We start from the raw sequence: 25,202 nt of genomic DNA, 5'->3' as shown, positions 1-25,202 counted from the left end.
TTCCTTAGGATAACATAGTACCTAGAAGTAATGTCAGTCAGTTATAAGGATATGCAATGTACCTAATCGTTACTCTGCCTAAATATCTTGTTTCAAATTAACCATAATTAGTGTGTGTGTGTGTGTGTGTGTGTGTGTGTGTATATATATATATATATATATCCCTCTCTCTCTCTCTCTCTCTCTCTCTTTATATATATATATATATATATATATATATATATATATATATATATATATATATATAAAGAGAGAGAGAGAGAAAGAGAGGGATAGAGAGAGAGAGAGAGAGTTAGGTTCATATAAAAATTATAAATATTGTGTCAATATATGGCTAAATGTAGACCAATCACCATTCAAGGCAAATTAGTTATGTGTTATAAATGTTTTATAATTTTTATTATTTATTTAATTAAAATACTACATCTATGGAAGTAAACTCAAACCACGTTCATTAGGTTTTTTTAAAGATTTAATTGGCAGTTTTATTTTTCCTCAATCTCTTCATCATCTTGTAACTCTCTATTTGAGTTGTCATAACCTGCCGGAAAATAAGCAATAACTCAGATCAACCTCGTCAGAGTAGGTAATCGACTGGTGTGTCCTCTTTCCCCGACTTCTCTTTATTATCTTCATCTTCTGAACACAAAATCTTTGTTAGTTTTCATCTAATTTTCATTGGTTATTCAAAAAAGTAGACCTCAATTAAGATCACGACGCAAAGTACTATGTTCTTGAGTTTCCTTTGTAAAGTGACAATTATTTGTTTATGTTGTATAAAGTTTGGATTATTTGAATAAATTAAGAAATATGAATATCGGTTTTGTTGTAGGAAAACATGCGTTTGATTGAACAAAAAAGATTTGTTCATCTACATCATCTTATTCTTGTTTTTTTTTTTATGAATTAAATGATCTTTTGGGAAATGAAGGACATTACAATCAGGTATAAATACTCATGATCTTTTGATTATAGTAGGAGTGCTAATTATCATAGAGATTATACAAAACTATGAGGTAATGTGTTTTTTTTTCTCTATTCATACTATTGGTACTTTGAAGCTTTAGGGGAATTAAATCTAAGATTTTTTTTTATCCTACCAATATGTGTGGTCTGGATAATTAAACATAATATTAAACTTTGATATATAATTAAAAGTTTAATTTTTGATGTAAGATCATGATTTTTAATGTGCTTCTTAAACAATTGATCCAGTTTTGCATTGATCCGTGATTCTTTGAAAGAAAATACGTGCATTGATTTCGATTCTTTGAAAGAAAATGTTTGCCCATGATGAACTTAGATTTTCGTATTCTTTAGGCATGAATGACATAAACCAACATATAACAAATGGTATTCTTTAATAATGAGAGACTAAAACCAACTTATATTTTTAAGAAGACAAAATTGCAAAAATGGTCCTTGTGGTTTGTTTGAGCAAGGTCCAAAAAATCGTTTTTTTAGAAAAAAAATGTCCCTATTTGGTGGTTTTGTGGTGGTTTTGGTTCCTACCTCGTTAAGTTTAACGGCATGGCTGTTAACTTTTGGTAATTGACAGATTTACCACCGGGGACGTTTCTGTGGTTTTATCTTTTTACCAAACTACAAGAACCAATTGTACAATTTTTCTTTTTCATTTTTCTGAATTATTGTATATTAATTCTTTTAATTACTTTTTTATTTTTTATTTTTTTCTTATTGTATTATTTTTTATTGGATTATTATATATTAATAAATATTATTTTTAATATTATATATATATATATATTAATAATTACTACTTTTTTATTATTAAGTTTTTTTAATTATTTTTTTTTTTTGAATTTCTTCTTTATTGCATTAATTCGTTTTTATTGGATTATTGTATGTTAATAGATATTATTTTTAACATATAATATTTATCTATTATTAAGTGTTACTTTATTGAACTATTAATTTCATTTAATTATTTTTTTAATTTTTTATTATGTTACGTCTTTTTATTGGATTATTAATTTAAATTTATTATTTTTATTTATAATAAATAATAGAAAAAATTGCAAAAATGGTCCCTGTGGTATGCAAATTTTTGGCGTTTTAGTCCAAACCTCGAGTTTTTTGGATTCATGGTCCTTTTGGAGTGATTTGTATGTGAAAATAGTTCCTCCAAAAATTGAAATGACTATAATACATTTGTGGTATTTATTTTTCATTTTTCTTTCATTTATTTTAAAGTTTAATATTTGCTTATTTATTTTAACAATTAAAAAAATAATAGTCTCTTTCTCTCTCTCTCTCTCTCTCTCTCTCTCTCTCTCTCTCTTCCTACCTTAAACTCGCAGACCTCATTTCTGATACTCATATCCAAGAGAACCCAAATCAATAATCAATAGACTAAAATCTAATTTAGGTTGTTGTTGAAGGAGACAAAACTCCATTTAGCATTTAGCACAGAAAGAGCTTGAACGAGCTAAAAGTACTGTAGATGATTGAATAAAAAACACACACATACATGTACACGTACACACCCACCTACACCGTCGTCACTCCTAATGGCTGGTTGTAACATCCCCGTCGACCACCCTTCGTTCGTTCATTCCTAAGGATTAGGCACGAAATCATATCGTCACCAAAGTTTATACAACTTAAGGAATAGGCACGAAATCACATCGTCGCCAGGTTTTATACAACTTAAGGAATAGGCACGAAGTCACATTGTCGCCAAGGTTTATACAACTTAAGGAATAGGCACGAAGTCACATCGTTGCCAGAGTTTATCCAATGGGTGCTAAGTCCATAGCTCATTTATCAACAATATTATTTTCGGCAATCCACCTGAAATACATGTCAATGGGTTTTTAGAGTACACCGGGTGAACACGTCGTTCACAACACCTATAGATTGCGAGCCAGCTAGTGTTCCGCTGGACTGTCTAGAATAGTCTGTGGTTGTCATCCTTACTCTGCTAGATGACGGGGCCAACATTTGGGTAAAGGATTTTTTCACTTTTCACCTCTCACCTTCATCTCATGATCTATATCGCCTTTCATCTCACCTTCCAACTCATTTGTCATCACACAACAACTATTTTATCTACCCATATTTTACCCCAACATATTTGTAGATATAAAATACATATACACTTTAAATCATTTAAAACGTATATAAAATCAATCATCCAGACTAGACAACAAGTATTCAGATAATATGCACACATAGCACATAATTTTATATAAAATACTTTATATCTATGTGTAAGATGAAAGTAATATGCACTCACATTAGTAGCGTGATTGGATAGAAACTAACTAGAAACGGTCATCGGTTCATCGTTGTCAGGCTCGGGAAGGGGAAAAAACCTTTGGAAACAAGAAAGAGAGAAAATAAATGGTGTAAGGAAAGAAAGGGTTGAACTTGCTATTTATAGGGTGTTTTGGGGCCATTCACGTCGTGAACATGATAGGTTCATGTCGTGAACTTACCTAAGTCATCTCGTAGCCTTAACGCGTGTTTTCAAGCCCCGATTAGTGTCCCTAACACGTTTCACGTTGTGAACTTCATGTTCACTTCGTGACTTAAGGCGGCTAGGATTTCTGCCACATGTCATGCCCTTAGACAGTTGCATTTTCGGAAGGTCATAACTCTTGCATACAAGCGCCGTTTTCAACGTTCTTTATATCTACGTGTTGGTGGAGACGTACTCTACAAATTTATTTTAGTTCAAAAAAGATAAAAAGTATATTTTTTTTTCATAAACTCACTTTTTATGATTCACGGTGTCGTGTCGGTTTTGTCGCGAAACTTCGATAGGTCATAATTTCTTCGTTATAACTCGAATTTCAGTGTTCTTTATATGTAAGGAAACCTTGTGACATATACTAGAACTTAGTTGAGATTATTTATTCTTAATAATCCTCTATTAAAAAGTCATTTTTGACATTTATCGTCTCTAAATTGACTAGCCCGAATCTGTGAGCATTACAAGTCATCACCGCACTACCTTTTGGTTATCGTTTCTGCGATAATTTAAGACAGTTTACACAAATTTACAAATACCACGGTGTGGTCACTTTCTTGCCATATCATGGTAAGGCTTTCAGTCGTAATTCGGTTCCAAAGCATTTATGAAACCCTGATGTGGCCATCACCTTGCCACGGTGTGGCAAAGTTAATTACCACTTTTCGTTTATTGGTTCATCACATTCTCTTGGTACATTATCTGGTCATTCATGTAGCAGTTCAGAAGTCCTGATTTTCAGTAATTACATGAGATGTTAACAACTACACACTACATATGGATTCAATCTCGTCACTACTATCCTAAGGGAGTTTATTCCTTTTTCTCCTTCTTTGCTTTTATGTTCTTTATTTTTCTTATGTATACAATGAGATCATTGTATGAAATAAGTGTGGGGTAGGGTTTGAAAAAGGAAAACAAGCATGCTAGATTTTAAAAATAATTTATATGGTAGATTCAAAATTTTGGAAATAGAGACTTGAGAAAATGGTCTAAATTCAAAAATCTAGTAACTTCTTAAAAAAAATTATTTTGATATTATTGTGTTAAGACTAAGTTTGCCAGTGTCATATTGGATAATATAAAGCAAATTCTAAGGTTTTGTTGGTTTTTAGTGTTATAATATATTTGTGGCTTCCCGAATCTAGTGAAATAATGAGACAAAAATGAAAACTTGTGTAGTTTGAGGGACTTAATATGTTTTACATCGTGTACTGAAATGTATCCAAGAAAATTTATATAGTCATTGTACTTTAAACTAATACATTTAGCCAATAAATGATGAGGTTAAGCTCCCAAGTTTAAGCACATGCTTTTCTTTTAGGTTTTAGTTATGAAAAAAAAAGGAAAAAAAAAAGCTGTGAAAAAAGAAAAAAAAAGTTGTTAAAAGTTGTTGAGTGAAAATGAGCTTGCAAAAGTATAAAGATCTTGAAAAAGTGAAGAAATAAAGCAAAATTTGAAGGGTTTTGAGCATTCTATCACTCCTAAGGTGTGCATGCAACCCTAAATACTTTGGATCTATGTTTTCTCTATTATACACGCAAACTTGAACTTTCCAATGTATTACCCTAGCTAGCATACAAAACTTTGATACTTGGGGTACTAAAACAAGTTAGATGACATACATTTTGTTGTAGTTGGAAGCCTTGGACCTTTAAGAACTTATTTCCTCAAGTGTTGCACCTCAAATGAAATCATACAGCACCACCAACAATGGAGGAACTTGAGAGGAGGTCACTTGCACTCATAAAATTGGCTAGCCCTCTTGTGTTTCCACTAGTGCCAATTTCATGAGCTAGATTGGTTCTTATATAGTGTGGCAAACTAGGGTTACACCATGTAAACCCTAATGACTTTCCATATTCCTCATGCTCCATGGGTTAAAACCTCCACGGAGTATCCATGGGTTACCACATGGGTTTAGCCCAATATGAAGAACTATGGATTATAAGCCCACTTTATAAGAATGAATGATTTACCAAATCAACCCCTTATATTTAATTAGTCTATTTTGATCACAAAATTAATTCCAAATTAATTCTTGCTCAATACTAATTAAATAATATGATTTCATATTAATATATTAGAACTTATAATATATTAATAAACAATAAATAACCTCTTCTCAATTATCCATCCTCCAGATTGTTCCGGTGCCATGCATCCCAAATGGACCATACTACTCTCGGGTCAAGTACATACCAATAATAGTTATGGGCTTAGACACCTAATCCAATAGTCTCCCACTTGGATAAGTCTAATAACTATTATTGCAAGCATGACTACAACCCGACTAACAATCGTAGCTCTTAAAAGCCGTTGTCGAACTCTGACCTAGTCAACGAGATGTCCATTAGATAAGGGATCATATATTCCTCCATTCAAGATATCATGTGAACTGAAACATGGATTATAATCATTCTCTCTGTTCATCTTTTTTCCTGATTTCCAGATTATGACGACCGACTAATTGAACAAATCAATTCAGTACAGGCATGGTGTCATCATTAAATCATCGAGGGGCCCACATATATCGCTTTTATCCACATGGGGGGTAAAAGGAACGGATAAATTTCGACCCAAATGCTCGCTTTTACTTACTCATCAAATTACACACAACAATATGTTTTATAACAACCAAGTTACTGGTGCGTTTACATACATCAATGTGCAACCAACTCGCAACTACAACTCACATGTCTCCGTTTGAAGAATATAAGATATTATCATCTCATGATCACTCGTGATAAAATTCATGAAGTGATTCAAATGAGCGTGCGTTGAATCCAATACTCGAATCTTATTCCAGGAGTACTCATGAACACTGCAGCCACTTTGTCCTAGACAAACTACAGGCCCATTCATGACAATCTTGCCTTAATACCTACTTCCAAAGTATGATCGACTGTGGATGGTTTGAATAACCTAGTTATTTAGGAAGTCAAAACATGCAAATTGAAACACAATAATAACCGAATCCAATATGGTATCAGAACTTATGAATATATATAAAACACCTTTTATTTAATCACCATATTGATTACATATTATTCATTTTATAATGTTTCAATTAATCAACTTAATACTTGAATTAAAACAATAGTTATGCCATGCTCCAAGCATGCACAGTATGTTTTTCTAAACAATAGTTATGCCATGCACCAAGCATGCACACTATGTTTGTCTATGGTCCTTAATTTGTGAAATAGATTAATTGAAAAACATTTCAATGATGCTCATTTCAAATTTTCAAATCGTTATTGCAAGTGTAAGAATTCCAAATTTGTAACATCCCCATTTTCACGGCCAGAAAAGACCGATTTTTTTATGCTTGTTTTTAAAATCAGAGTACTCTTTTAAAGAAAACGGTTGCGGAATTTGTTCCCAAAACAAGATATGATAATAACTTATCAAAGCATTTCTCAAAGAGAATGTATTTTCATTTAATAATAAAACCTCGGGATGTCATGTTCCAATACAGACATATAAGCATAAACAGAACTTACATTCAATTACACTAATGATTTATATCTCCTTTAAATCTCTCTGTGAAATATGTCTTCATATTAATACCTGTGATACAAAGAAAACTGAGTGGATCAGGCTTGGGAGACTGGTGAGCATATAGGGTTTTCATCCCACAATGTTATATCATATATTTATAAATATAGAACATTCAAACTTGTACAATTTCACCATATAAAGGCAACTCTTATCCCACCCCCATCGATCCTCACAACGACACGATCTAAACTCTCGTATCTAAAATTTTCCTCTTTACCTGATCCCTACTCACGGATCTAAAACTAACCATTTTCACCTGATCCATACTCACGGATCTAAAACTACCTGATCCATACTCACGGATCTAAAACTAACCTCCTAATCTGATTCATACTCCCGGATCAATAATTGTACCCAATCCATACTCCCGGAATAAGGACAATTAACTATACCCTAATCCTGATCTGATCCATACTCCCAGATCAATAACTGTGCCCAATCCATACTCCCGGACTAGGGACAATTAACTATACCTTAATCCTGATCTGATCCATACTCCCGGATCAATAACTGTACCTAATCCATACTCCCGGACTAGGGACAATTAACTTAGTCTTAATCCATACTCCCGGACTAATAACAAGTTTTATCTCTTTACCTGATCCATACTCCCGGATCTAAAATTTACCTCTTGGTCTAATCCATACTCCCGGATCTAAAACTAGCCTCTTGACATTATTATCCAACTCATCCTTTTATCACACACCAACTATCTCATCTACCCATGTTCTACCCAACATATTTGTAGATATAAATATATATTTTTATACATAGTTTAAAACCTGTATAGCATTCTCATTCAATACCTATTCCACATAACAGATGAGGCACACTCACATAACACGTATTTCAAAAAGAATAAATCAGATCTATGAGATAGAAGAAAGTGAATATATATTCACGCATATAACAAAAAAATATACACATAACACGTATTTTATATTAAATACTTAATAATTATGCGTTAGAAGAAAGTAACCACACACTCACACCAAACATATACTTAATACATTCAAACAATACTTGTATTAAAATCGTGTTTATGAAAGGGACTATACACTCACACATATAAACAACAATAAACTTAATACACTCAAACCATACTTGTATTATTATCGTGTTTAAGAAAGGTAGTATACACTCACTTGATCAGAAGATGATCAGACAGCACTACGGCTCTAAGAGTAGTACTTCTTCGGTGAAACCGGGATCACTTCACACACCGGGTTTCTCGCGGACAGAGCTTCGACTCGGAAACTCTTTTTCTTCTCGGGATCTTCGGGATTCGGGACTTGCTTCGGGTCTCGGGATGATACCGGGGCTTCGGGGGATAAAATAGGGCTTAGAGAAGGTATCGGGAGTGAGAGAGCAAGGGAGGAGCAACCAAAATCGGCTGACCCTTAATTTCTATTTATAGGGTGAGATTTTAGGGTTCACGTCGTGAGTTTTAAGGCTCACGTCGTGGGGATTGATCGTCACTGCATGCGTCTCATCCACTTGTTTCTGACATCTCCGGAAGGTCAAATCTCAAAATTCACGTCGTGAACACATTGTTCACGTCGTGAACTCTGACACGGTACCGGGTTTCGTGCCCCGAACTTCAGAAATTCATAACTTTCGCATACGAACTCTGTTTTTGACGTTCTTTATATCGCCGCGAAGGTGAGATTATGATCTACAACTCTTGTTTAGACTCCATTGGCTAATATTGACTTTATTTTTAATATATTATAAATATATTACTTTTAGTAGGTCGGGACAGGAAAACTCCGTTCGAAATTCATAACTCCTTCATCCGAACTCCGTTTTCGTCTGTCTTTTTATCGTTAGACTAATATTGATGAGATCTTCAATTCTCATTGAGAAAGTTTTGGCTAAATATCACTCGACCTCAATCTCGAGTTTCGGGCTGCATACTGCTAATGTTGAAACTTCGAAAAATCATAACTTCCTCATACGAAGTCAGATTTAGATGTTCTTTTTATGCACGCTCTCGGTTTAACGTAGTCTACGACTTTCACTTAGATCGCTAAGGACAAATATCGCTCTAACGTAAATTCACTATTTACGTCGGCTGTGTCGTGCCGGTTATGTCGCGAAACTTCGACAGGTCATAACTTCTTCGTTATAACTCGGATTTCGGCGTTCTTTATATGCACGGAAACCTTGTAACATATACTATAACTTAATTAAGATTATTACTTTAAAATAATATTCCATCAAAAAGTCATTTTTGACGCTTAACGTCTCCAATTGACTAGCCCGGATCTACGGGCGTTACAAAATTCTTGTCACTACTAGAAAGTGTTAGATTCTAAACTATCATGCAATGATTCTTTTGTAATGTCTAGGTGCCAAAAGTCACAGAGACTTGACCGATGATATTACAAAATATTCCTTTGGATATTGTTACAAGACAATTCCATGAAAATGAAGTATCAATTTCAAAGTACATTCCTTTGAACATACTTCTTGCATAAAAGTTTCTAACTTTCTCATCTATTCTTCAACTCCCAGTATGGAAGCATTCCATATTCCCATTTTGACTATCACTTATGAACAAAAGTTGTCTCTCTTCAGAATATGTCAATATGATTCATCCATTTTTATACTATCAAACGTCCTTAAGCGACCAATCTTTAGCAAACCTTATATTGTCATTAACAGTTTTTTAACCACTTTAGTCAAATCCGGTTCTATTCCTTTTTTCCCTCTTAATGCCCTAGGCATTTGAAAATTTTAGAACACGAGAATATTATAGCATATGCAATCGATCTTATACCCAAAGCAGATGGGATACGATTCATAATGTTTAACATAAAGGCATGATACTTAATAAGTCTTTTGCTATAATATTTCTATTTGCCATGTTCTCATAATTTTGATTATGAAGATGGATGTCGTAATCACAACCAAATTTTGAGAACGTAATTAACCTTTCCTTATATAGAATTTCCTTATGTTTAACCATTCCAACATAAAATTCATATATATTTGACTAAATTTGATTAAAATCTCATAATCTAACCTTTGATATTTGAAATGAAGTATAAATTGCTCTCCCTTAATTATAGCAAAACAACTTTTCAAACAGTGCGACTTTGCGACTTGAAACTTTTGTTTTCTATAATTAACATTGCCAACTTGCAACACTTCCCATAATGATTATGTTCCCACTAGCATAATAATTATTATCTTTACTTGCATAACACTTATGCTCCCACTAGCTTTGACATGTATTCAGAAATCAGCTGGACTTCTAGAAATCAATACTTATTGACTTTCTTACCAGTGTTCAGATTTCTGATATATGAGATGCTTCGATAAGACTTTATCTAGGCTTCTCAAACTCATACACATTTCCTTAGAAAACTCATGTGTGTCTAAACAATTTAAGAACTTACAACAATAAGTCTCAAATGTTTAGACCTTTGCCATTTCTCACAATTCGAATTATAAAAAAGGATGTCGTAATCATAATTGAATTTGAGAAGACAAATATCACAATTCTATTTCCTTAAAATCTACTTAGTGAAAGCGTTTACTCACTATCGATTTCATGAATCGGAGAGAAACCTTATGACACTTAGATTTTATGGTGTATGTGTTTCTATCAATGTGAATTTTGTCGTAACCATAATCACAAGACAATGTTAGCTTAAATTGTTAATTTAAATATAAAATCACAGTGTCAATTTAAATATAAATTTCAGTTTCACTTAAAAAACTCAATGAATATTTTTTGAATAGTTAAAAGTGATAATTATAGTGCTAAATGCAAAAACTAAATTATCATCTCAATTTAACTAAAATATTTCCAAAAGATATTTTTATAATCGTTAAAAGTTTTTAAATAAGTAGTTTAAAATAACTTACAATAACAATAGTTAAAAATAACTCTATATTAATGACTATATTGTTACCTTAAAAATCCAAAAACAATGTTTGATGTTTTAAATAATTATAATGATAAAAATCAGAATGTTAAACAAGTAAATTTAAAAAATTAATTAACAATAACAACAATTATAAATAACATTAAACTATATATTATATTTAATTTTATTCATGAGTAATTCGCAGGTAGAAATCATTCAAACGGTTGAGAATATGCAATTATAATAGATGTATAATATTATCTTATAATTCAAAATAATCAATATATTATATCAATTTAGTATACGAATTATTATATCAAATTTAACAACTTTATTATTATATTTAAAAAAAACATATATTTGTAAAGATTTCAACTATACAGATGTTTCTGCACAACGCGAGAACATTCGCCTAGTGTATATATTAATTGTAGTCTTCGTTGAATGCATTTTATATTCTAAAAAATATACAATATAGCATGATATCAAGTTATGGTAAACATAACATTATATAATCCAACATATTCATCTCATCAGCTCAATTGATGATTATGCATGAAATCATACGATGTATGTTACAAGGAGAAAATAGCAAAATCATCACTTATTTTTAGTTTGAAACCTATTCGTAAATTATTATTAAATAATAGGACTCTAATGAAACTATATCACTAATAAAACTAATAAACCGGAAAAAAACAAGTCAAATTGTCATTTTACCAGTTATTTATGTTTTTTTATAAACAAGTTTTTGTTTAGTTTTTTTTTATAAATTAAAATAAAATATTATGATTTTTCTATTTATGTTTTTTTATAAACAAATTTTTATTTAGTTTTTTTTTTATATATTAAAAAAAAATATTATTATTTTTCTAGAGAATTTTAACAATAATTTCTTCGAAAATCTAAAAATAATGTTATTTACCGAACGATATAAAGTCACATAAAAGTAAAGTATTCTGATACACTTTTACACAAGTTGTTATAGAAATAGTTTTTTTCAGCACTAGACGTTATTATTTTGATGTTTGAGTCTTTGACCGAGCAAACAGCTAACGGAAGGAAAACCACATGCTAATTACGGTAGGCTGCAGATACACCATAACACAACCACAGGTGCTGTTTGTGTTTGGGTCGCTGCCGGTGGTGGTTCACAATCTTATCATCTTTTTTATATTCCCAATTTCACCCTTTTCCTTTTTCTTCTTCCTCTAATTCCTTTTCACCATCTTCATCTTCATCTTCATCTTCATCATCACATTTCTTTAATTATACACGATTCTAGAATCTCAACGCCTTTTATCGATCAATTGATTCAGAATTGTAGAGACCCAAATTCACACGAGACGCAAGAGTAACAAAGCATCGCACCCTGGTCATCATCATCAGGCATAAAGAGACAGGTACGACTAATTCATGAAAATCTTCTTTTGCCATGGATTGTTTTTGCTGCTATCAACGATCCATCGATTCTTTTTATATAATAAGTATTTTTTTTAATCCAATTATGTGATATAGATATCTCGTTGCAGTTATCGAACGATCTGATTATTTTGTAATCGTCTTTAGTTTTAATCAAGAATTACTCTTCTCAATAACAGATTGATTTTCTTCGATTGACGATTGTTCATAGTTACTTGTAATTTCAATCAAGAATTATTCCTTCTTGTACTTTACGAATGTTTAATATCCTTTTCTTTTTATTGATTGATTCTCAATGTTTAATTCGAGAACATTTTGGATCCTTCCCGAAAGTTTTCTGAAAATCAAGACCTTTGGCTTTTATTGTTCGAATATTATACGTACTGGGTTTCTTGCCAAAACAGAAAGGGTAGATGTGTCTTTTTGTCTCAAGAAAGACGGTTTAACGTCTTTGAAATGACAAAATTACCCTTGTGGTTCAGCTTCTAGTAGGGGTAGTATGGATATTTAATCACGGATTAGTTTCCTATTTCTGATCAAGTCAAAAAATAATCTGTTTACCTTCGCTTATAAATATCAGAATTCCGGCTGCGCGTCTTTCGTGTAAAACCAAATCGATTCTCTTTTTTTCTAAACAAAAATTGGATCGTAAATTTCTGAAATTGTGATTTCTACAGCAAAACGATCGAAATGGGTTCTGATGCGAACAAGATGAACGACGCTACAAGCTTCCAGCCTTCGGAGCCTGCACTCTGCGCAAACGGCTGCGGCTTCTTCGGCACGGCGGCGACGATGAACCTCTGCTCCAAATGCTTCCGTGATCTTCGAATCCAAGACGAGCAAGTCGCTTCCGCCAAAGCCGCCGTGGACAAGCTGGTAAACAAGGTCGTCTCCTTCCCTCCCCAATCCGCAGCGTCTCCATCCTCTTCTTTATCTCCGGCGGCCGTACCTGAAACGGCATCGCAACCTTCAACGGCGGAGGAGGTGAAGGTATCAAACCGGTGCTTGACCTGTAAGAAGAAGATTGGGGTTATGGGATTCAAGTGTAAGTGCGGGGAAAGTTTCTGTGGAAGCCATAGGTATCCGGAGAAGCATGATTGTGAATTTGATTTCAAGAGAAGTGGAAGGGACGCCATAGCTAAGGCTAACCCGGTTGTTAAAGCTGATAAGGTGAACCGGATATGATTTAAGATATAAAATAACTCCGGTTCGTATTTGGGTTGGGTAGGGTAGTTGAATTGAAGGTGGGGGGTGGGGTCAAGGGTGTATGTTAGGAAGGGAGTGGGGTGGGTTTTAAAAGTTTATTGGATTTGATTTCTTAATAAAAGTTGAATGTATTATTGGATTAGTTTTCTTGGTGGTTTTTAGAAATTAGAAGTTCAATTTTTTATATAATTTGATACGATAATAAAAAATATCAAATATCAATCGTTTTTTTAGTAATAGCAGGAGGCGCCATGTTTATTATATTGGGTTTTCTTTTTGGCGGTTATTAAAAGTTGTTTTTCTTTTTATACATTAGAGCCATAATAAAAATATCAAATATCAATAGTTTCTGCAATCTTATGAAACTAAAATAAATTAATAATTGTAACATTACAAATTACGATTTGAGTGTTGATAGAGTAGACACTATTTATTTATTTATTTTATTTTTTTGTAATAGCACGAGGTGCCATGTTTTTTATGTAGTGTAGCTTATGCATACCATGCTGGTACGATTGATTTGCAATGAAAATGTATTGACGTCGCGAGTCAAAAGAACGTCGTAAAATTGATGTTATGGCGTTTATGTATTTTTATTGATGTATATGTGTCACTGTAAGTTAACATGACGTTATGATTTTAGGCTAATTTTTTTATAGGATATTACTATTATCAGATTATGAGTTAATAACATAGTTGCAGAAATCGGGATTAATCATGAATTAATTGTTTGACGTTCCCCAACCGATTAGGATTAGTGTGTTTACTGTAAATTAGAGATTAATTGGGTTTGGAAGGATTAATTGGTCTTTACGGGATTAATTGATCAAAAAAATTCAAAAAAATAATAATAATAAGATCAAAAAATTCAAAAAATTAAAATTTTTTGTTTCAAAATTTTTAATTTTCAAAATTTCAAATATTATACCAAAATGTTTATATCTTCTTATTTTCAAACTTTAAAATTACAAATTTTTTTATTTTCTAATTTTGAAGTACTTATTTTTCTTAAAATATATTAATTTTTGATCAATTTTTCTATTTTATTAATAGTCTATGGTCCCCGATTAATCCTCACAATACCGATTAATTCTTAAACACCAGTCGACCGTCGAGCTACAATCGAACGATTTTTATAACCTTAGATAGTAATACTAAGCTTTGAACCCATTAGGCATAACTCTTAACTTTATTTTATGTTGTTAATGTATGACCTAGGCAGTGATACATGAGTTAGTTTTAGTGGCACATAATTAATATAAAGTTAAGGCAAACCGGTACAGGGGGTATTTCATGCGTCTTGGGTTGAGGTGACGCGCCTTCCCACGCGTGAACACCGCTCCCAAGTCCAATGGGATACGCGTGACGTGGCTCCGAAGACGGGACGAGACAATGAATCACAATCCTTCTTTTTACAATGGCTGGACTTTGGTGGGGAGACCGTTTAACAATTAAATAAAATATATTTTTTAAAATTTAAACAATCCCAACTTCACATATAAATTACATACTATTTTCTTTCCAATTTACACTTCAAAACACATTTATATTATTTCAAAACAAACACACACATTAAACTAAAAAATGGATAATTGTCTGCAGCACGAAAGGCATCATATGAACTTTTGAAACGTGATTATTTTGTCGTAGATAGTTTATATGATCTATCGAAATTCAAAGAACGTTTTCGTATTAGTAGAAATTTATTTTTACATATAGCTAGAGATTTGCCACGTAATTATGAAAATTTCCAATTACGATGGGATGCTAGAGGTAAACGTGGGTTTACTATGATACAAAAATGTACGACCGTTCTTAGACAATTGGCATACGACATCGTCGCAAACGCATTAGACGAGTATCTGAAAAAGTCTGAAAGGACAGGTCGAGAGTGTACATATCTATTTTGTGAGTATGTTATAGAGCTTTACCGTGGCATATACTTGAAACATCCGACTAAAAGCGATGTTGAGCAGTTGTATGTCACGCATCAAGTTAAACAAGGTTTTCCACGGATGTTTGGTAGCATTGATTGTACACATTGGGAGTGAGCAAATTGTCCCAACGCGTGGCGTGGTCAATTTACGCGAGGTGATTATGGGGTGCTGACTGTTATTTTGGAGGCGATTGTTTCAAATGACTTATGGTTTTGACATGCATTATTTGGTATGGCAGGGTCAAACAATGACCTGAATGTGCTCCAAGCTTCACCGATTTTTAATGATATTTTACAGGGTAAAGCAACAGAAATGTCATATGTTGTCAATGGAAATGAATATAAATATTAGTATTATCTAAGTGATGGGATGTATCAAGTATACACTACATTTGTCAAGTCATACACATTTCCGACCGACGATAAACGAAAAATGTTCAAGTTAGCACAAGAATTTGCAAAGAATTATCTAGAACGGCCATTTGGAGCCTCAAACAAAAGTGGCAGATAATCAAACATCCAGCACGAACATGAGACAGGGAAAAATTGACGACGGTGTTGACTGCTTGTGTTATTTTACATAACATGATAATAGAAGAAGAGGGTAGGACTATTTGTTTCTATACCACAAACGATATACATAATCTACCTGCAGTGATACAAGTTGGCAGCCCGATATACTTCTCAAGGGTTTTGGTAATACAAAACCGTGAAACACATCACAATCTACGACATGATTTGACCGAATACATATGGGAAAGACAATTTCAAGGGCAAAATGACATTGAAGACGAGGGGGATGACAATGGTGACGAGGAGGAGGATGGTGGCAGTGACGATGAGGAGGGTGACGATGGTGACGACGAGACAGGTGATGCCGATGATGACAACGACAACGATTAGAATTTTTCTATGTTTTTTTTTTATGTTTTCTTATTTTTATTTTATTTAGACAATGTAACGTTTAATTTTAGTAATTTAAGTTTTAAATTTTTATGTTTTTAATTAATGTAATGAAGTTTTATTTTTTTTAAGTTTTAAAAATTTAATTTATGTTATAAATTATGTTTTATTATTTAATATAATGTTAAAAAAAAAGAATAGAGTGGTAACAATTTCCAATTTTTAGTGGGTTGATGGAGGGTTGGTTTTGAAGCTGACGTGACGAAATTTGGCAGTACTTTTTCGGTGGGGTGAGTGTAACCACTCCCCAAAGCCTAAGTGTTAGTGGCACATAATATGAGTTAGTGTTAATGGATTGTGAATTTAATTTGATTTCAATTTTACATAGTTAGAATTAAATAGTTTAAAATAAATTTAAGAGAAATTAATTTTTTTTTTTATCTTTTGTTCCTATATAAAATAATGACTTGTGAAATTAACTAATTAATTAATATCTTAATACGAAGTTTAAAAAAATATGTATTAATGTTTTTTATTGGACGACCTTAATATAAATAAACCAAGTAATTTAATAATGATTTAAGGGTATATATATATATATATATATATATATATATATATATATATATATATATATATATATATATATATATATATATATAAAATAAGATATTGTTATTAGGTTCTTAATTTAGTAACCAAAATCGATATGAAATTCAAAGTGATAATTTTTTTTTTATAAAACAATCCAAAAATCTAAACATATAAATTATCTTATTCAATCCAAATTGTCCGAATCAACAACTCAATTTTATATGAATAATAAACAACTTTACGAAACACATAATTTACCGATATAGTTAGTAATGTTGTAGTCATACCCTCTTATGATAGCTAGGAGTATATGTATAACACAAGCTTGATGTGTAATAATTTGATTGTGTTTATTTTATGTAATGTTTAATTGTGGATTTAAATTACTCATTGATTCTTGAGGGAAAGCGAACGGAAATTACAGTAATTAAGGAAAACACAAAAAAGAAAAGAAAGAAAGAAAGAAAAAGAATCCTAATTGCGGTATAAAAGAAGTAAAATAAGGAACACATGTCATTTGTAGATGCAATTTCCTACTATAAAACCATTTATGTTAGAGTTATTGTCACTATAGTCCAACAAACTTTTCGGTTTTGTTTTACATGGTCATTTATGATATTTTTTGCATCTTAAGGACATGAACTTGAGTTTTACCTGGTAATTTGAGTAACTCGCCTAGTAGAATTGCTTTTAATGCCAAATATGGGAGAAGTATTACTCTGAGTTCCAGCTATATATATATATATATATATATATATATATATATATATATATATATATATATATATACACATCCCCTTAGCCATGGTCATAATTTTCTTTTGCCTGAAAATTTTAGCCACGGCAACCAAGTTTTCTTGAATCCTTGATTTTGATTAAGAAGGTGTGTTGTGAGCTTCCTCAACCTCCATACTATCTATGATGAATCGTTGCATATCATGCTTCATGATTGCTATAACCAATTTGGGATGAATAACAAGCTTCATATTGAATCATAATGATAAACACACAAATGTTCATTGTGTTGAATTGCCTTGGTTGACCAATTATCTCTAATATTTGAGCATCTCACCATCTTGCATAATTACAAGCTTTTTAGTTATTTAAGTCTTTTAGTTTTCAAGCAATCATAACCCCCTCCCCTCCCCTATTAGTTTAATTGTAGTTAGTTAGTTTTTTTACATGAATTCTTTTGGATTGCATTGATGATTGAATACAACCATTTCCATGAGGATCGATACTCATTTTTACCATTATATTATGTTTTATTTACAAACAAATGGTGTAAGTTGCTTGGTGGACTTGACATCCCACCAACGGATCAAGTTTTTTTCTTGCAAGTTTCAACAAAAATCGAACCTGCATATCATGTTAATTATTTGTTAACTGTTTGGTAGAAACCTTCTCAAGTTTATATGTTTAATTTGGTCCTCATACGAATGAGTTTGGTTGAAGCATTTGATTGAGCAGTTAGGCCACATAGTACCTGGAATGAAATCGTTCATCAACTGATGTACTTGAAGAACTTTTATCACCTGTTGTATCTAGAACGGGTTTGATTTGAATGGTTAAATTTGGATATCCACACCACCCGAGCTAGAACCAAGCTACATTACCAATGATTTAAGGCTACCATCATGAAACCAGTCCTTAGACGTTGCCTCAAATCACCAGATTTGTAGTAGAGATGGGAATTGATGCATGAACCTTTGATGGAGTTCTTACACCAAATTTCGGAAATGAATCAATTTCCTTGTATGTGCTCACCATAAAATTGAGGTTGGCCGGAGATTAGGGTTTTCCTGCCGCGTAGGGAGGATATATATATATATATATATATATATATATATATATATATATATATATATATATATATATATATGGTTAGGTTATTTTGTTTTTACTAACTATTGTATGTCAGAATGCACAGATCTGGACCATCGGATGGAATATAATCAAAGGTTATGATTTAAGGGTCTATGATAGTAGAATAGGATAGCATGTACCATATAATCACATAAATTTCAGAATAAGGGCATTTTAGTCAATTAACCTATATTAAAAAAGGAAATTTTCGAATTTTTAGGGATGATTAATTCCTTTATGTTTTAAAATTTTGAATATTTTAAATTAATTCAAATTTAAAAATCCGATTTTATTCTGTCAGAATGCTAAATAGCCAACTATAAACTAGTAAATATATTTTTCGATTTTATTATGTCAGAATGATAGAATGTCAAACATAAACTAGTAAATACATTCTGAAAGAATACACAAATCAATTCTTGAACTAAATAATATAACAAACAATTACATTGTATGATTGTGATTCATTGAATAATAACAACATTCTGAAAAAAAAATTAAAAAAAAAAACATCAAAATCTAACAAAAACACTAATCTATTATGAAAGAATATTATTTTTAAGCAACACTTTATACATTGTAGCATAACACATTCTGGTATAATACACTCTTATTCTATATGTTTTCTTCCTTCTCCACATCAATGTTACCCTCTTTAAAACCTGAATCCACAAAGAAAAGATAATCAAGTTTCAAAAATTAAACAATTCAATGCATTCTAATAGAATACAACAATAAAAATTCTTATAGAATAAACTATTCTTGCATAATGGTTTTGAATATTTTTTACCTTCTTCATTCTGAAAGAATAGTAGTCTTCTTCAAACTAAAGCCCTCTTTATTCTAAAAGAATATTACCCTCATTCTGAAAGAATTAGTTTTAAATAACTCAATTCATACAGAAAATGTATCCATTAACAATATAAATTTGCAACAAAAATTTCATTATGAAACCAAAAAACCAAACATCATAATTTTAGAGGAAGGTCATGTCAAGTAAACAATTTAACCAATTATAAGTATGAATTATTTTATTATTTAACAAATTTAGTAATACACTTACAAGTAAGAAAATTGTTACAGTATAAATTGTATATATGACAATCAATTTTTTGTTATAGATTCCAGGAGCTTAGCAAACCACCATATAATACATAGCATATATTGTTTGATAAATAACCTTCAAAACTACAAAAGCAATCATAATTCATTAAAATATACTACCTTTTAATGGGTTAGAGCAAATCATTATATGTAATGAATCGACGATCGCAATATACACACTAACAAAAATTCAATCAGATGCCGATTAAATTCAATTACAAAGACCCGATTAAATTTTAAAATCAATTACAAAAAGCCATATACAAAAAGGAATTGATGAAACCGTGATATATAGGATTTCGGCCGACACAGCCTCCTAGTTTACAAGGCAATGTCTTCCATTGGATTTGCTGATTTCTAGCGTGTTGTTGATTGAGTCGCCGGTGGCCTAGGGTTTTAGATGGCATACGTGATTCAATAGGGATATGGCGGAAGAAGCAGGCCACAGACGTTAGTCTCTTGATGATGGAGGCGTCTGTATCTTTGGAATTGTTAGGGTTAAACGAAGAAGTTAACATAAATATAGGTTCAATCTAGAAATTCGAATTAGAATTAGGCGATGAGGAAATAATAAGTCAGTGACGGTGGCTATAAGGACGGAGGATGGTGTCGTCAGTGGCTACGTCTGATGGTATTGACGGAGACGAAATCACGAATTTGGTAGATGAGGGTGTACGTGCGTATGTGGAGAAAACGGTGGTTATGAGGACTTTCGTGATTTAGGGTTTGATTCTTGATTGATCGATTGTAGAAGAAGAAGCAAAATCGGTGGATTAGAAAGGATGGTGAGTTCTATTTAGGGCTAATGTTCTAAATTCCTATTGGTGCATTCATGCACACAATAGTTGCTAGAAACATTTGAACCTAGCTCTCTCTCTCTCTCTCTCTCTCTTTCTCTCTCTCTCTCTCTCTCTCTCTCTCTCTCTCTATATATATATATATATATATATATATATATATATATATATATATATATATATATATATATATAGATGTAGGTTCATTTGAGACCATTTTAATTTTGTGAGACCGTGAGACCAAATCTAAAAATAATTTTAAAATGCAAAATAAATGGAAAAATCCAAAAATTCTTTTTTTAAATATTATTTTCGGAACTTGAATTAACTAAAAAAAATATAAAAAAAAATAAAAAATAAATAAAAAAAATTCCGTTTTTTTTTTGAAAAAATACGTGAAATATTCTAAATAGAATATTACACTGACATATTCTAAAAAATAATTTTAAAATGCAAAATAAATGGAAAAATCAAAAAATTCTTTTTTTAAATATTATTTTCGGAACTTGAATTAACTAAAAAAAATAAAAAATAAAATTCTATTTTTTTTGAAAAATACGTGAAATATTCTAAATAGAATATTATATTGTACATATTCTAAAAATAATTTTAAAATGCAAAATAAATGGAAAAATCAAAAAATTGTTTTTTTAAATATTATTTTCGGAACATGAATTAACTAAAAAAAATTAAAAAAAAAATCAAAAAAATCAAAAAATGCGTCTCACGGTCTCACAAAATATATATATATATATATATATATATATATATATATATATATATATATATATATATATATATATATATATATATATATATATATATATATAAGCCCTATTTTTTGGGTGTCGCTTAAAACAAATTCACGCTATTCTAATACCTACACGTAACCCACCCCTCATAACGACGCAACTTGCCATTACATTGATTCAATTCTTCTTAACGTCGTTTCTCCTTGCGACGTCTCGCCTCCTATATAAACACTTCCTTTCGTGTTTCATCTACAACACATTAATACGTTTTGAAGAACAAAATATCGCTCAACGTTTGAAGGACAACGACGCTTTGGATCGACACTTTTGTTTGGAAGACGCTCTGGTTTCTTAGGTATGAGTTTCCTAAATTTTTGGTTCTAATTTTGCTATACCAGTATTCAATAAACCTGCAAATTTTTCCCTAATAGGAGAAATATTCCGATTACGATATAGGGTTTTAATTATTTCGATAGCTATGGAGTTTCTAATTCCGTCTTCTCTCTTTTTCTTTTCTTTCGTCTCGTTGTTTTTCCCCTTCATAAATCGATTTTACAATTTCATGTGGGATAATGGCCTAAATCGTTCCAACTATCTGCCATTTGAATCGTTATTTTTGTGGAGAAAAAAAAATTGGCCGCCATATATGGCGGTGGTTTAATCCTACAACAAATCACTTTTTCTAACGTATCTGATTATTTTATTCAATAAATTCTTTTATAAACCCAAATGTGGTGATGCTTCATTACACCGAAACGATTTCATATAATTATATATAATTATACTAGGTTTAAACCCGTGGAAATCCACGGGTGATAAATTGAAATATAATTATAGTTTTTAATTTGTAACAAAAAAAAGATATGAAAATTTAGAAAAAATGAAGAATAGTGATATTAGCATTAATATGAATAAGTCAAATACAATAAAGTTGTAAAAATTAATTAATTAATATGATAGATGAAGTACGATACAAGAAAAGTAAATAAAAGATGGTAGAAAAGTAAATAAAAGATGGTAGAAAAGCATTGTTTATAAATTCCCAAAAACTTCCTTATAAACGACATTGGAAGTTTTATTTGTGAGACTACCATCCTTATCTAAAATTAACAATTTTAATCCGTCCCTACTTTGGACTCTAGATAAAGCAACATACAATTGGCCATGTGAAAACACGGGATGTTTGAGAAACAAACCAACCTTGGATAATGACTGTCCCTGACTTTTATTAATGGTCATTGCAAAACATACAGCCAATGGAAACTGTCCCTGACTCTTATTAATGGTCATTGAGTCAGATATTGTTGGGTCAATGTGTTAAAAAACAAAATATAATTGTTGAAAAAAACCTGTGGAGTAAGATTATTTTTTTCCAATTCATCAATTATGTATGCATTCTCGGTTAATCTTGATATCCCATAAAGATTACTTTTATTATCGACATTGTAACGTGTGATATCAATCTTAATTGCCAACTTTCTGTCCAACACAACTTTCAACTCCATTGGATACAATTCCAAATTGTTGCCAAGCTAAAATGTAAATAAATATCATTAGAAAATTTGTATGTAAAATATATAATGCCAAGTTTTAGGCCAACACAATTGTAAACACCTTTTGAAAAAAATCCAAACTGATGCCAAGTTAAAATATAAAATAATACCTTCTTGTTTTTATCATACAACTCTTTAGTTGTGTATTTGAACAACTTCTTTACTTCTTGGTCAAATAAAGTTAAAGTCAATGTTCCTGTGTTGTCTTGAACCCGAAGTGGGATTTTAAATCTAAATAAAGTATAAAATTATATTATATTAGACAATTATGATAAACATATATTATTATTATATAAAATTAATATCTAATACCTTGGAATAACCGAAATTTTGATATTTTTGCATTTAAGATTAGCACATTCATAAGTAACGATTTCGGCCACTTCATGAGAACCATCAACCTTATCAGTTGAAGACTCTTTTTCTTTTGCTGACTTTTTGCAGTTGCTACAAGCAAGGTAATACCAACGTATATTTTGACGTATTCCCTTAACAGTACCAACAATAATGACTGTCTTTTTCTGGATATTAAAATAATGCTCATTGTTAATAAATGTTATTTTGCGAAAGTGTATTTTAGTTTAGTTATAACAATATACTCTAAATATGAAAAAACATTTAAAATTTAAAAACATAAGTGCATTAAACTAACAATTTTAAAAATAATGTAAAGTACCTCCAAAGGTTCAAACAAGTCTTCAATGTTAGAAAACAAATGATTTTTCAGAAAGTCATCATGTTCTGTGTCTTGTTTTGATGCAATCATTTTAATTCCACTTGATGACAGTTGTTGTCCATTTTCAGAGACCAATCTGTTCATTTACAACAAAGAAATGATTTAAATTTATTATAGTATGAAATAAATAAATCTGATAATACATAGGAAATTCTAAATGAAAATACTTGTTTTTGTAGATTGTAATTTCATCGATATCATTGTTTATGAAAACCCTACTAACATCAAAGTAGGTGGATGAAAAAGGACGACCTGCCAAAATAAATTTGATTATTCAATAATATATATATATATATATATATATATATATATATATATATATATATATATATTAGATTATGCTTGTTAAAAATAGTTACAAACCATTAATAAACTTCACCCTGGCAAATTGAACAATAACAACAACTGGAGCAAGGCTGTTATTGTTAGCAAGAAAATCATGCATGTAGTATGCATTATGACCCCACAAAGTTATCTTAAGCTTAGTATCCCTGAAATAATAAACAAATATTGTAAATAATATAAATGAAGCTATATTACTTGTTTGTAATAATGGTGAATACTCTATATCTTGAAGATGCAAGAGCATCTTGTGTTTTGATTTATCTTGTTCTGAGGTATCCATATGCCCATACTCAAAAATGTGTCCAATAATATCTACAAAGCAAGGAAATATAATTTAATATAAAATATCAAATTGTAATACGAAGAAAGAATTTAGGATGTTATATAGCAAAAGTTAATATTAAATAAACCAACCAAAAGAGTTTGACTCCAGGATGTTGTTAGAAACGATAGTATTGAAGTCAACAAAATGAAAGCCATGTGCAGATCCAGAAAAGTTTTCACAATCTTTTACAATTGTATCGTGATAAAAATTTAGTTTTGATTCCGGATGAGCAAACTTAAATTTTGAAGTATTTGGTGCGACGTTAGGTTTCTTGACGTAAATTGAACTATCCTCTTTTAAATAGCGCTTGAATTTAGGAAACCATTTCTTCACACATGATGCATGAATTTTCCTTCCCTAAAATAAATGAAATAATAAATATTTAAATATAATTGCTTATGAGTATGAATAATATAATTGCTTATGAGTATGAATAATTTTTTATAAAAATAATAATTGAATACATCCATCTTATACCTCCTCATCCATCAAAATCATTTCTATCGAGTATGTGTCGTTCGCATCAAATCTTGACTTTTGAGTCCAAAGACGTATGATCCGAACTTTAATTGTGAAATCGTCCTTGATTGAGTCAATTTCCTTTATAGGAGTAATATGTTCCATTGTACCTTGCAAGTTAAAAAAAAAAAAAAAAAGTTTACATTAAATTAGACAATTATAATCAGCACACAGAAAAAAACAATCAAACAGTCAAGAAGAAAGTA

At 31.0% G+C, this 25,202-nt stretch overlaps 2 protein-coding genes across 2 annotated transcripts; one reads left to right on the top strand and one right to left on the bottom strand.

Moving 5' to 3' along the window:
- The first annotated feature begins 11,981 nt into the window (after window positions 1-11,981).
- LOC145034282 (zinc finger A20 and AN1 domain-containing stress-associated protein 7-like) lies at window positions 11,982-13,803 on the top strand. The gene is made up of 2 exons (XM_078982657.1): window positions 11,982-12,341; window positions 13,038-13,803. Exon 2 carries the CDS (start codon window positions 13,051-13,053, stop codon window positions 13,543-13,545), a length of 495 nt encoding a protein of 164 aa, XP_078838783.1. The 5' UTR covers window positions 11,982-12,341; window positions 13,038-13,050; the 3' UTR covers window positions 13,546-13,803.
- Window positions 13,804-19,480: 5,677 nt separating this feature from the next.
- LOC145035132 (uncharacterized) lies at window positions 19,481-24,975 on the bottom strand. Its single transcript, XM_078983725.1, has 11 exons — window positions 24,955-24,975; window positions 24,567-24,834; window positions 24,371-24,464; window positions 24,171-24,298; window positions 23,975-24,059; window positions 23,748-23,883; window positions 23,507-23,592; window positions 23,182-23,302; window positions 22,868-23,050; window positions 19,724-19,730; window positions 19,481-19,527 (listed from the first exon to the last, which is right to left on the bottom strand). The coding sequence occupies exons 1-11, from the start codon at window positions 24,973-24,975 to the stop codon at window positions 19,481-19,483; spliced, it is 1,176 nt and encodes a 391-aa protein (XP_078839851.1).
- Between the last annotated feature and the right edge of the window lie 227 nt (window positions 24,976-25,202).

This window comes from Lactuca saligna, chromosome 3 (genome assembly GCF_052625555.1).
Source record: "Lactuca saligna cultivar CGN05327 chromosome 3, ASM5262555v1, whole genome shotgun sequence".
Classification (NCBI taxonomy): Eukaryota; Viridiplantae; Streptophyta; class Magnoliopsida; order Asterales; family Asteraceae; genus Lactuca; species Lactuca saligna.
The sequence above is the reverse complement of the archived record's forward strand: the minus strand, read 5'-3'. Positions and strand labels throughout refer to the sequence as shown.